The sequence below is a fragment of the Brienomyrus brachyistius genome, chromosome 16 (assembly GCF_023856365.1).
Source record: "Brienomyrus brachyistius isolate T26 chromosome 16, BBRACH_0.4, whole genome shotgun sequence".
NCBI lineage: Eukaryota > Metazoa > Chordata > Actinopteri > Osteoglossiformes > Mormyridae > Brienomyrus > Brienomyrus brachyistius.
The window spans coordinates 21,946,479-21,959,029 of NC_064548.1; the positions used below are offsets into that span (position 1 = coordinate 21,946,479).

General features: G+C 45.8%; 1 protein-coding gene across 2 annotated transcripts in view; it reads right to left on the minus strand.

Moving 5' to 3' along the window:
• Positions 1-11,592, minus strand: part of agap1 (ArfGAP with GTPase domain, ankyrin repeat and PH domain 1) — a 97,466-nt gene extending 85,874 nt beyond the window's left edge. The window contains exon 1 of one of the 2 annotated variants that reach the window (XM_048978481.1): positions 10,468-11,592. In XM_048978481.1, coding sequence (XP_048834438.1) covers positions 10,468-10,630 — 163 coding nt within the window. In that variant the 5' untranslated portion in view covers positions 10,631-11,592. The remainder of the gene's footprint in view (positions 1-10,467) is intronic. The other variant, XM_048978482.1, reaches the window with a different exon arrangement.
• Positions 11,593-12,551: the final 959 nt, after the last annotated feature.

Below are 12,551 nucleotides of genomic sequence, written 5' to 3' on the forward strand. Positions count from 1 at the left end.
TCTGACAGACTGCAAAGGTGAATGTGAGCTCTGAGCTCTGATGTCGCTGAACAGCCACAAAAAAAAAAATAGGAGGACCAACGACTGCTGTAAACAACGAACCCGACCTGATGACACCCCCCCCCCCCCCCCCCCCACCCGGTCCATTTTAAGCGTGACTGTCGTCTGCCAAAATCGATAAACAATGCAGATGAAAGACCTGCTCCGCTTGTCTACAGACAGCTGATCTTCCTTTCCTGGCTCCATGTAGCACAACAAACCCCCCTCCCCGCCCCCCCCAAAAAAAAAAAAAAAAAACGCCTCCCCCCGAAGCACACTCTGTGCTGAAACACAGAGAATACATTAGGCCTCTGTATTTCACACATGCCCTCCCTACAAAGGGCTCATCGCCACTGCCTGAACACCCCCTGCCCCACCCCAGCGAAATGAAGCCTCTAAAATCTGCGCTCAGACGGGGAGCAGAATGAGAAATGAGGAGTGTATGTGCCCTCGTTTGGTGGTGGTGGGGGGGGTGCCGCGCCGTTCAGTGACTGTTCATTCTGTTCTTAGCAGTAATGACTGCCTATCGCCACAGGTTAGGTGCCAGAGGTTTTTTTCCGGTTCTTTAGCTTCGATCCACACTTTTGGACGTCTTCCCCATCCAAGATTTCTCCCTGGAGGTAAAACCAATGAAATTAATTAATGTGTCACAGCAACAATATGGAGGCACAGCAGGGGGCAGACTCGAGCCGCTGCCTCGTTTCTGTGGAGCCGGTATGTTTCCCTCTCGACATCCATACCAAGGCAGACGCACGCCGTGAGATGCACAGCGACATTAACCCGCCTTCAGCGCCTCATCGGCCGCACGCCGTGTCGCCCCCGCCCCGTGCATCGCTGCGGGAGGGACCTTCGCGACGGGAGCTGGGAATCACCGGCGCCCTGCCTAAATAAGCAGCTATGTACATCTCGGATAATCACAGGCACACATGGGTGGCTATACGATTTGCAGAGAGAGATTCAATTTTATACGCACAAAAAAATAAATAAAAAATCAAGATGCGTTTCCTTCACTGTGACAATTCCATCAACGAGTCAGTCAAGCATGTTAATTAAGAGGACAGCACAATGGCAGCAAGCCTAGAGGGCTTGTGGGCTGGGTTACCTATAGACAGCACAGCTTTATAGAGAGCTATTCAAAATATTCACCTCTTTCTATATAAGCAAATTAAAGATATTTAGCGTTTTAATGATTTAGTAGTTCCCGGATGTGCGGCCCATAAAGGCCGTGAGGCGGCATGCGCCCCGCCTAGCAGCCGCCGCGCCCTGGGACCCCTGGGATATCATTACGGAGGCGTAAAAGGCGCATTGGCATGAATAATGCAGCAGCCGCGGGGATCGGGGATGGGGGGCAATCGCAAAGCACAGCCCTGAAACGCTTCCTGCGCGGTACAAAACGGCCCGCTGTGTTAGCGGGCGTCCATGGCGTGCGATGTTTGCTAAACAGAGGCTGAAAGACCAGGAGGCCAGTAAGTCCCAGTCTGAGGGATCCAGGATTCGCCCGACGTCCAGTTACCGAGCATTCCAGTAAGCAGGATCAGCGAGCGATACGTTAATATAAATATATTATATACATAATAGTATCCGATTTTGAAAAGATCATCCACCTCAATTCCCAATGACACTTAATATTAGGCTACGTTTCGAGCACAAATGCAGTTTTTAATTAAAGCTTTATACAATTACATCTAATAGACCTGCGCGATTTTGCTTGTAATCATTTATACATACGTCCAACAACGGGCAACTATTTACACCGAATCGCTTTGCAGAGAAGCCTGCAGCAAGCAGTGTATCCTAAGGATATCGACACGATTAGATCTATTGTTTTAGTAGTTTTACTAATCTCAAATGTCTCAGAACATCCTTATAACATGAATTTTTTAAGTAGCTTAAGAAAAAAAATCAATAAACGCAGTGCTTAGCAGCAGTGAACCGCATTTCAAACACTGTAAAGATTTATTACACTAATCAGAGATATGAAAACCTTTAATCAGTCATTTCTAACTAAACAGAGTAAAATATTAATTCAGCGTTCAGATCAGTAACAGACTTCCGCGCACCACTTTTAATATTAACTTCAATTTAAACAAAAGGGGAATTTTATGCAAAAATAGTATGAAGATTAAAATTAGATAGCTTCTTTGATAGGGCTAACTGTATAAAATGCACATAAGAGAATTTTAATGCTTTTTGTTTTTTTTAATCACTCATATCTAAATATCAGCAGCTACTGACATAATAATGTGGTTAACTTTCCACAATAACCGCCCTACATCCTTTCTGTTTCATTTAGTTAAAAAGCAGGTCTGCTTTTGCAAAACACTTCAGCATTTTACTGGGAATCACATAGAACTGCCCAATGTGGCTAGAGACCGGAAATGAAAGTCAAAACGCTCAGTTTCATCACGTATGGAAATGAGATGTCGGTCGTTTTGTATGGATTCAACATGCAAAACACCGATGGGATTTTGTTCACGGAAAGCTGCTCCCTGAACATAAAAAGGGGGTTTTAGTAAACATCCTGCACGCCTTTCACTTCAAAACATATTACTGCCCCCTCTAGGGCATTTTTAAAATGAAAAACAGGTATGCAAAAATGGCTGATTCTACGGCAAGTCATTATTGTTTTAAGTTTTCTAAATGTTGCCCGTCTATAATAGTATATACACACACCATTCCTGTATACATACATACCTAAAATATGGCTTTCCACTCATAAGAGAAATGAAATCTAAAGGAGGTTGCAGGTGGAGTCAGGCACACGGGCCAGACCCGCACCTCTCCATGAATACAGCCATTTCACAAACAGCGTCTCTATGCAGCAGTACCGAGAGTCTCGCATGTTCAAACCGCGAACGCGGCCAGATGTCCTGGGGGATGTAATTCTCGATTACTGATCTTCACTGCAGGGACTAATGCATTTTCATATGTGCATATTAAATAATTAAACGCCAGGCCAAATCCTGTTTATCAGGGGAGAAAAGCTGTAAATCTATCCCTGGCAGAGATCTGAAAAGCCCTTGTTCTCATCAAACAACGGCAATGCAAACGTCAGCCTCACATTTGCCTTTGTTTCACTACGATTATTAGTTCCTTGTCTCTCGCTCCCCATAATGGATTGAACTCCTGAGGTCACCGCCACTGTCGGCCAGCAGAGGGTGCTGTTGATAGCTACACAGCCGCAGCTATCAAAACTACATCCCGAGAGAGCAGAATCCTGAAAAAGCGCTGCTACGAAAGTGCGTGGTGAAAGAGCGCCGTGGATCTCAGCATCGCCACACAAACACAGCCATCTCAAAACTGTCAAAAGACTACATCGAGTCCACCCACAGAGCAGATACAGAGAGCATTAGGATGGATGAAAGGGCATTGGGTGCAACAGATGGAGGAGAATTACCAAAAAAAAAACCCAGTACAAAGTAAACCATCAATTTCCCAACTGCATTTTAACCTTTCGAAATTAGGATGGTGGGAAACGCTCCCTCAGCATCTCCTTTCTCCAAAAGTACAGATTTACATTGATAAAACCTGACTACCAAAAATAATAAAAATCCCCCCCCCCCCCACCAACCAAAATCTGAATCTGAAGAAGTGATGAGAGAGAGACACCGTGATCTGGGGCCAGACGACCGATTCCCGAAAACGGTGTCACCTCAGCAAATGTACTTCCACATCCTCTTTGGCGTGTTGCCAGCGGCAACCATCACTAATTTCCCAAAATCTTCCACGGCCTTCGGCATTAATGCGAGGCCTCCTGCCACGCTCAAATTCATTAAGGCTAAATGAATTCACAGCGTTTGACATTTCGCTGAAGACCCTGAGAGTCGACTCCTGAGCCAACACCCCCCCCGCACGGCCCAACAGAGCCTCAGAAATTCAAATTCTGCACACACAACATTTCTGGGAAACATGAAGGTTTTCCTCTAATATACTTACAGCCATTCCATCCATCCATCCATCCATCCATCCATCTATCCACTAATTAGAAAAATATTCAGGCACCCATTTAAATGTTGAACCTAAACCTCACTTTAGGAAAGTCACCCACAGATTTTTTTCCACAAGCTGCCTGTGACAACCTCCCCCTGAACACTGGCAAACATAAATAGTTCAAAAAGTAATAGATTTTGGATGGACGGACGGACAGATAGACGAACATTACAGCTCTCAAGAAGTTGAATGAAATTTATTGTAATTGTAGTTCTCCCACTTAAAGGGCCATTCTGGGATATTTTCTGACACTGAATATCTCCAGAATTAGATATCCTTTAGTCCGTAGTGAAACCCGACATTCTTAGATCGTTTATATGCTGTCTAATCCCAACACATGTAATGTCTCATTTCCTGACTGCAAACACAAGCTGCGTCAGTGCAGACACCCTTATGTAAACTCAGATAAGAATTATATTCACAATCAGCATGGTAAACAAGAGTGGCAGGAAAGCTCAACACTGAATCACATCAACAAGTGAACGTGGAAGATGCTCGGAAGCAAACCATGGCTAAGTTCTGAGCCGTTCATTTTCAACGCGCTTTCTGCTTCGGTTGGGAGAGTACATGATCTTGTTCTGCATCCTGTCAAAGGATTTACATGAGACAGAGGTGAGAGGAGGGAGTCTGTCACATCTGAGTCATAGCGAGAGCAGACTGCAAACTCCCGGGACTCTCGCTGGGAGCAGCAGAGCGGGGAAAAGAGGCCGAGGGAGAGGATCAGATGACCTGGCCGGAAACACACCAACGTTCTGGGCCGCGGGGCTTGCAGAACCCAGCATCCACCGGCAAGTCAGAGCGATGTCAGTCAGCACGAAAGAGAGCCGGGCTGTACAGCTTAACGCAGAGACACGCAGATGACAGCCTGCTGGCCTCTTCTGCCGTCTTCCTCAAACATCCCACTCTGCGTGAACAGCGCCGCTGGCGGGATGCTGGGCTCGGCGAGGCCGTTACGTAACGGACGGACGGCTTCACACAGGAACCCTGAGTCACAGCCCTTATTTTTAGCGCGTTCGACTGTTCTGACTGTGAACCGTCTACGCGAGAGGCTGCCGGAACAGACAGACGCGGTGGGCAGCCGCCCAGCTGAGGGGGGGGGGGGGGGGCTGTGGATCGGATCTGTCAAGGTGAGACAGGCCCGCCGAGGTCAGAGGCATCAGCAGCTTGACAGAGCCCCCGGCCGCACAGCCGTCTGTTCTCGCGGCTGAGCATCACTTCTCCAGTCGTGGGCAGCCTTCACCCTCAAACCCGTTAACTGTACGCCCGCTGATTCGACGATAAAGGCTTGGCTCTGGTCAGAACTGGAAGAACAAACACTCTTTGTTACTCGCGAAGCGAAAGGGAACGTCCAGTTTTAAATAAAGCTCATATTCAGCATGTGCTGCCTGTTTCTGGACAGGATGGAGCCGCTTCATTCTCCCCAGTAGGGGGCGCTACAGCTCACAGACCCAGACACAGCGAGTCTACAGGACCACATAGCCTAGCTGCCCCCTGAGCACTGCTCTTTATTTCTCCTCGTTTGTTTGTGTGTTTATTTTAAAACTTGATGTAACTTCAATGAGCCGAGATATAGCAACTTTTATCCAGTGCTTTTGGTCCAAATGGCAGTGACGAATTTCACACGGTCAGATATTTACTTGTTTTAACCTCAGCACACACCTTCTGGCTCATAAACCCACACTAACAGCTGTTTTTTTTTTTTGGTTTTTTTTTAATAGAGAACGTGAGAAAAACGGAAACAATGGAATTAAAAGCTTTTACCATCAACAATTTGCAAGGAAACCACCCAATACCACATATACCAGTTCTTCCTGTCACTCAGACGATGAAATTTACATCCTAAATGAACCAAAATTTGTTTTTTTTTTTCTCCACCCAAAAATTTTATATATATATATATATATATATATATATATATATATATATATATATATATATATATATATATATATATATATATATATATATATATATATATATATATATATTCATCTCCCCTCAGGGATCAATAGCGTTCCTCGTTTCTTGACGTGGTGGCAGCATGACGGTGATTAATAACGCTTAAGTCACCGAGTCAGTCTTCCTGAAACTGGCTCCGTCAGCCTCCAGCAGAACGATGCTAATTAATTAAAAAGATTGCATCAGCAGTTTCCTCACATTGTTGCATTCTGAAAAGACAAAAAAAAAAAAAAACATTGAATAAAAGGACAGATGGCAAAGGTAGTCGCTGCGATCGGGTGCCTGTGATCCTTTACTCGTGGGCCTCTGAACGATAACCAGGCGAGACGCGCCGATCCTGGGCCCGAGCTGCCATGGCTCGCTACCACCGACGCAGAGTTACTCATTTCATTATCCCCGCGGAGGTGGGGCAGCCGCGCACGCCTCCCCCCAGGACCCAGCCGGGCCTGCTCTGTTGACAGGACCGGCCCCAGTGTCATGGCAACAAAGACCCCGGAACACCTGAGCGTCGGTCCCCGCGCCTGCCTGTGTCGAGCCGTCGCTAAGATGTGTGGGTCTCCATCCTGGGGGCCCCCTTTAAACTAACATCATCCGTCAAGGAAACACAGCCCTCTAAAATGGCTTCATGGCCTCGGCAAGCCAGGGCCCCCCGGGCTGCGGGAATAAGCTGAAAATTACGCATGGTAATTATATTCTCAGTAACACCAGAGACAAACATTTACACAGCACCTGCGTGGCGGCCTGATATACAAAGTGTCGGGGTCATCCAACCCAAATGTGAAACAAGTAATAAAAACCAGGATGTCCTTCAGCACATTTTACACGCTCTCAGAAAGCGAGGTGTGGCCCACAGGGCAGGATTAGAGACTGAATCACAGCACGAGGTGGGTAAAACGATCACTGACCACAGCAAACTGTTCAAAGATGGCTGCCCTTTTAAAAACAAATGGCAGGAGCACGAAAAACTCAAATGAAATTCCACCCACCGTGACTGTAGTAAACATCATAAACCCAAAATGACTGGTCACTGGGGCTTATGGTTAAAACAAATCATACACAATTAAGATAAATGTCACATGCCACTGACTTGAAAAAAATGCATGATTTTCATTATGTTTTTAAAGAGAGCGGATGCTTTGAAGAAAATAAAAATATTGCTTTAACATTAATGGAGAAACTGTTGATACAAAGGGATCAAAGTCTAGATTCCGGAATACACTTTACTCCAGTTAAACTTTCCATTCGCTTATACAGGTGTCATTGTGTCTAATTAGCATGACTTCACTTGCTTAAGTAGTAAATTACACAGTTACACCAAAAGTAAAGCTTGCGACACAGGCGTGACACCAGAGTGAAACCACGTGATATATAAGAAAAATAAAAAAAAATAATAATCTCAGAGGTGACTTGCAAGGAGATGAATGGACGCTGCAGAAATCAGCTGCAAGATTTTCCTTTATCAACAGGAACGTATCGGAATGCGGAATGTAAATTTAAGATTAATAACGAAGATCTGCGCAGCTTGTTAGAAATATATGTGGAACATTCTCCTTTCAGACGGGACAGAGTCCGCCGTCATTAGCGATTCATAATCCGTCTGAGGGAACACCATGAAACAACATGGATTCGACAGAAAAAGGACGAACCTTACAAGAAAACCCTGCCTTTTCCACGGTCTCGCTTCACTGCACGATGGGTGTCTTATCTATGAATTCAGCCTGTAGTCTAAACACTGCGGAGAACCGTGACCCGTGTCTTTAAAAGCCAATGACAAGCTGTCAGACATTAAGGCCATCAAGCAGCTAAGAATAGTCATATCTAAACCTCAACATTTCAGTATCAGCTTCCATATGATACATATACGAGCCGTTACACGGGTACAGTACGCAGATCATTTTCAATCGAAGCAGTGCCTCTGACTGAATAAATGACCGAACTTAAGCGTGACGTTTGACGACTCACTGCCAGGGTCAGAAGCAAGCTCACATTACACTTATTTAATTAACAGACACTTTTTAAGAGACACTTTTGCCCAATGCAATATTCAAGGGAGGATCAGTCAGTGTTCCTGGAACATCTAGGACTAAGGATCTTGCTAAAGTGGCAACACTCTGCTAGTCAAGGGATTCGAACCAACGACCTTCCACTCACGGGCGCTAACCTGCAGAGCCACTGAAATACATCTGCTCACTATACTAATCTGGCCCCAGGACAAAAGGTTTGATCCTTCCGAACGACCTCTGGTGGAGACACATGTTCTGCTTATTGACCATGACCGTTTATACGCCTCTAAGCCCATATTCTGGTTTTAATGATTAATAAAAATGTCCTCTTCCATTCAGCCCTAATCACTGATGTAAGAATGTCAGTAAGAAGTTAGCTCAGCATACCAGGTGGTAATCTAAGGACGCCTGGCAGCACATTAAACGCACGTCAAACTGAAGGAGGCAAGAAATCTCAGGCGAAAGGATCTTCAGCCCATCGGTCAACTGACAAACAGGTCTTCTACAAACGGACAAAATGTAAGGGCACTGTGACTATAGTTAGAAGCAAATGTCCTTTAAGACTCTCCCAGAGCAACAATAAAAAATCAAGAAGTATTTCCAAAAGAAGCCAAAAGACCACATCTAAAGTTCTGGAGGCCTCCCATTCTGCCGCTGACATGCATCTTCAAACTGCCGAAGACTGAACGCCGATGGCGTTTCAAGGGAGGTTAGCCAGGAAGACCAAGAAAAAAAATAAAAGTCTGCTTTAAAAAAAATAATAAAAGTCTTGCTGTGCTCCCTGTCTGCCAAAGAGAAGCCGGCAGTGCGGCTAGTCCTTGGAAAGCTCTTAAACAAGCAGGAACACAGATCTCTTTGGTTAAAACCAAAAACATCAGTATCTGCTAATTCCTTTATGCATTTCAGTAAAATTCATCCCCACAGTCAGCAACAATGGTGGAAATTTCATGATTGGGTGGTTGTTTCTGCCTCTGGATTCGAGGCCTTTCCATCAGAGGGCACCATCAGAGGGTCAGAGGGCACCATCAGAGGGCACCATTAGATCATCATAGTGCATCGCAAGTAACTATTACTGCATGACAACGATCCTTTACATTCCAGCCAGTCTGCTTGAAAACAACCAAAGAGAAGCGTCTGCCCCTTTTTGGAATCTACGAGCGTACGGCCATCCCTGAACCCAAGAGAAGGGCTGAGGAGGACCTTTACCGGGCTACTAGAAAGCAGAGTCGGGTAACCTGGAACACCTGAAAGGTTCCTGCAAGCAAGTCATGGGCAGAAATGCCTGCGAGAAGATGCGAGAGGCTGATTAGTTATTCCAGGAAACATTTGGTCGCAATCACTGGATGTTTTAAAAAGGTTCACCAGCACACACCATGATCTGAGTGTGTTATATAAACAGGGTTTATGTGAGCGCACACACATCTTATTCAGCCATTATGTAAGTCAGATTCACAGTAAATAGATTACAGTGACAGTTTATGTCATTGGCTATGATGGGACTTTCTGAGAGATGATCATGATGATTATCAACAGAATTGTCACGGCGGTAACCATCTTGGGCAAAGTAACTTGCTTTTATACCTTTGTGACCTTCTTTTGAGTAGACAAATTACTATTCCATGAGAAAAACAGTATATTTCATACAGATTAAACCCAGTTACCTCAAAAGTGAATGTTGTTCGGTTTTTACTAAGATTTAAGGTCCAGGAAGTTGCATTTAGATCTATCCTTGGAGCAGTATGACCTCTGCTCAACCAAAACAGAGCAGTTTAATCTATCACACAGCCTGCCAGCGCATCTGCCCCCTGGTAAGCAACATCTGCCCATCTAGACAAGAGTAGCTTGTGCCTTTCAGGCCGGTGCCAACATATATCCGCACCAGGCTCCACCCTGACAGGTAACAAGGTCAAGTTCAAAAGAAGAAACAGACACCAGCGCCTCAACAATAGATTTTAAACGTGTAATAAATAGCGCCGGTATTGTGAGATAAGTAGGTATGACGTTGCATGCGCCTATAGTACAACACATCTACAGAGATTAAGAGAAAAGCAGGCCGGCTGCTGTATTGTACATAATAAACAGTGTCGCTGTGAACTAGAAAGTGAGCCAAAGTAACTGGAAGCAAGGTGGTAACTAGGTTTATAAGATACAATCCAAGTGGAGGTGGTCGTTTAGTAGAAGGTTTCTTTAAAAGGTATCAATTTCGTTTATTAAAGCAGGCGCTGTAATCCTGATACCGCAACCGGGACTACACGCCCGTTTTTCAGTTCTCCCTTGGAGAAACCAGCCTGGTGACTGTCAGGGAGGTGATTCTGTGCGTGCGTGTGTGTGTGCGTGTGTGTGTGTGTGTGTGTGTGGAGGGGGGTGCGGGGGGTAAATAGATTATTGGTTGAATAATCTATTTACACGCAAAGAACAAGAAAAGTTTCCAAGAACAGGTTGGATGAAGCAGCAGCGGCGCCGGTCCGGCACCCACCTTCTATGGCGATGACATGCTCCCGGATCTGGTTCTGTATCAGTGGCTCCTCGACGCGCTCCAGCAGCTCGTAAATGGAGTAGATGTTCGGGTGGACCGACTCGAACCTCTGGATCTCGGCTCGGATGGCCGCCGAGTTGGCGAGCTGCTGCTGATAATTCATGGTGCCCAACCTCCGCTCCTGGGCTCACTGGGACAGTTAATCCTCCCGCTTCTCGGGAAATGCTCGTAAAAGCCTAAGTTATTATAATTGAATAGAGTTTGTCGACTGATCGAGCGAATGGCTGTCAGCTGCACGGTACTTCTGCGCTACGCCGACATTATGCGCACAGCTGTCTGATTACTGGTTACCCACGTCAGTGTCTCAGGAACTAACCGACACCTGGTCAGTTATATCCATAAGGTGAGCGATGGCCACAAAGCTAGTAGTGCACTGCTTTTCCGCTGCAGAGATCACAGCTGACAGCGTAACCCCGGGGCAGCTTCGCGGGACGGGCGGCCGACTCCTCCGAGGCGTAACATGTATCGGATTAGAATCGCAACAAAGTAGCCCCCAAAGGCGGCAGACCCCGAAAAGGAAGTCCGGAAGACGGGGACAGCGACGCAGCCCTCCCGATCCCAGCTCTTCGCAGCGACGGCACTGCTCCGCGATCGGCCCTGGTGCGCTTTCCCATATCCACCAGGAATAGAGAAAACACACAACAGGTCCGGCTACATCCGAGGCGATCGCGTTCAAAAAAGGCAAACGCCGTGCGGTGCCGGCGGGTGTGACAATGAGTTGCGATCGTACGGTTTACTGAACAGCTACTCCACAAAAGGGTGAAATTCCCGGTGAGTCAGTCCAACCTTTGCCATGCTGGTATAAATCATGCAGCGCGACGATGGAGTCCTGTGCACAAGGAAGGCTAGCGAGCTGGGTAATGGTGGACTGGGTGCTCCGGAGCCCCGCTTGGCTCCCACGGGACCGGCTGGGTACTAGTTACGGGAGATTACTAGTTATAATAAAGGCAGCGGCGGTATTTGGCGTATCCGTCCTGCCAAGAGCTGATGATATCCCTTCTGTCTAGGCTAGCCCCGCTGTCCGCATCCTTCAGAAATACCACTGCGCCTGCTCCTTCCTTGGACGTCCCATGGAAAAGGTCGGGCGGCTTCTCCTTTGGACGGTGAAAAAAAGAGAATGCAATGCATTTCGGGACTTGTGGTTTTTCCATTAAATTCTCTGGGAAGGGAGGAAAGGCTGCACTGCGCGTCACACTTATGTTCGGCGGCAGGATTATGGAGCCCTTCGAGCACGAGAGTGAGTGAAAATTGGTGAGAAAACGAAAAAATAAGTTAAATTAATCAACACAAACTGTGAAATAGTAACCCAGCGTAAATTACCTTTATAAAACAGTGTTTTCACTTTATGACTTGTTTCAGTATGTTTTATTTTTTTCCTCTTCACCACTCCCCCCCATTTTGTTCAAGTGAGTGAAATACTTGGGGGGTCGGGGATAGTTTGGGCAGCGCTCTGTGCGGAGGGGGGCGGACGGACCGGCCAATCACCGCGCGTCTGAAAGGACGTGCTGCGTCACTCTACGCTGATTGGTCAAAGGACCAATATGCAGCCCGGCTGATGACATGTAATTTATATGTAAAATATTAAAAAGCCGTATTAATTGAATTACGTTGTACGCTTATTTGCGTTTCTCCCTTTACTTCGTATGTTGCGCCCTACTCTAAATGAATTCCTAGACTAAATGACACATAGTAATGAAAATAATAATAGTGTCTTACTCCACGTTTATGTTATGGCAGCTGTAAACGACAATTGGGCAATAGCCTTGAACGAATATACATATATAAGTAAGCCATTAAATTTCAGTTGTTATTTATTAATCATTATTTATTGTGCCAAGTTATCAAATTGACCTTTTTTTGAAGAAACGAACTACATAAAACATGTTTCTAAAGGAAACGTCAGACCTGAGTAAAAATCAAATCAACGTCGGAAACTGTACCTAGCTGTCAATAGGATCCTTGTTTTCTTGGTCTTTGAGTTAATGCATTTGCAAAAACAACAATATTAAACATCATCAAGTACG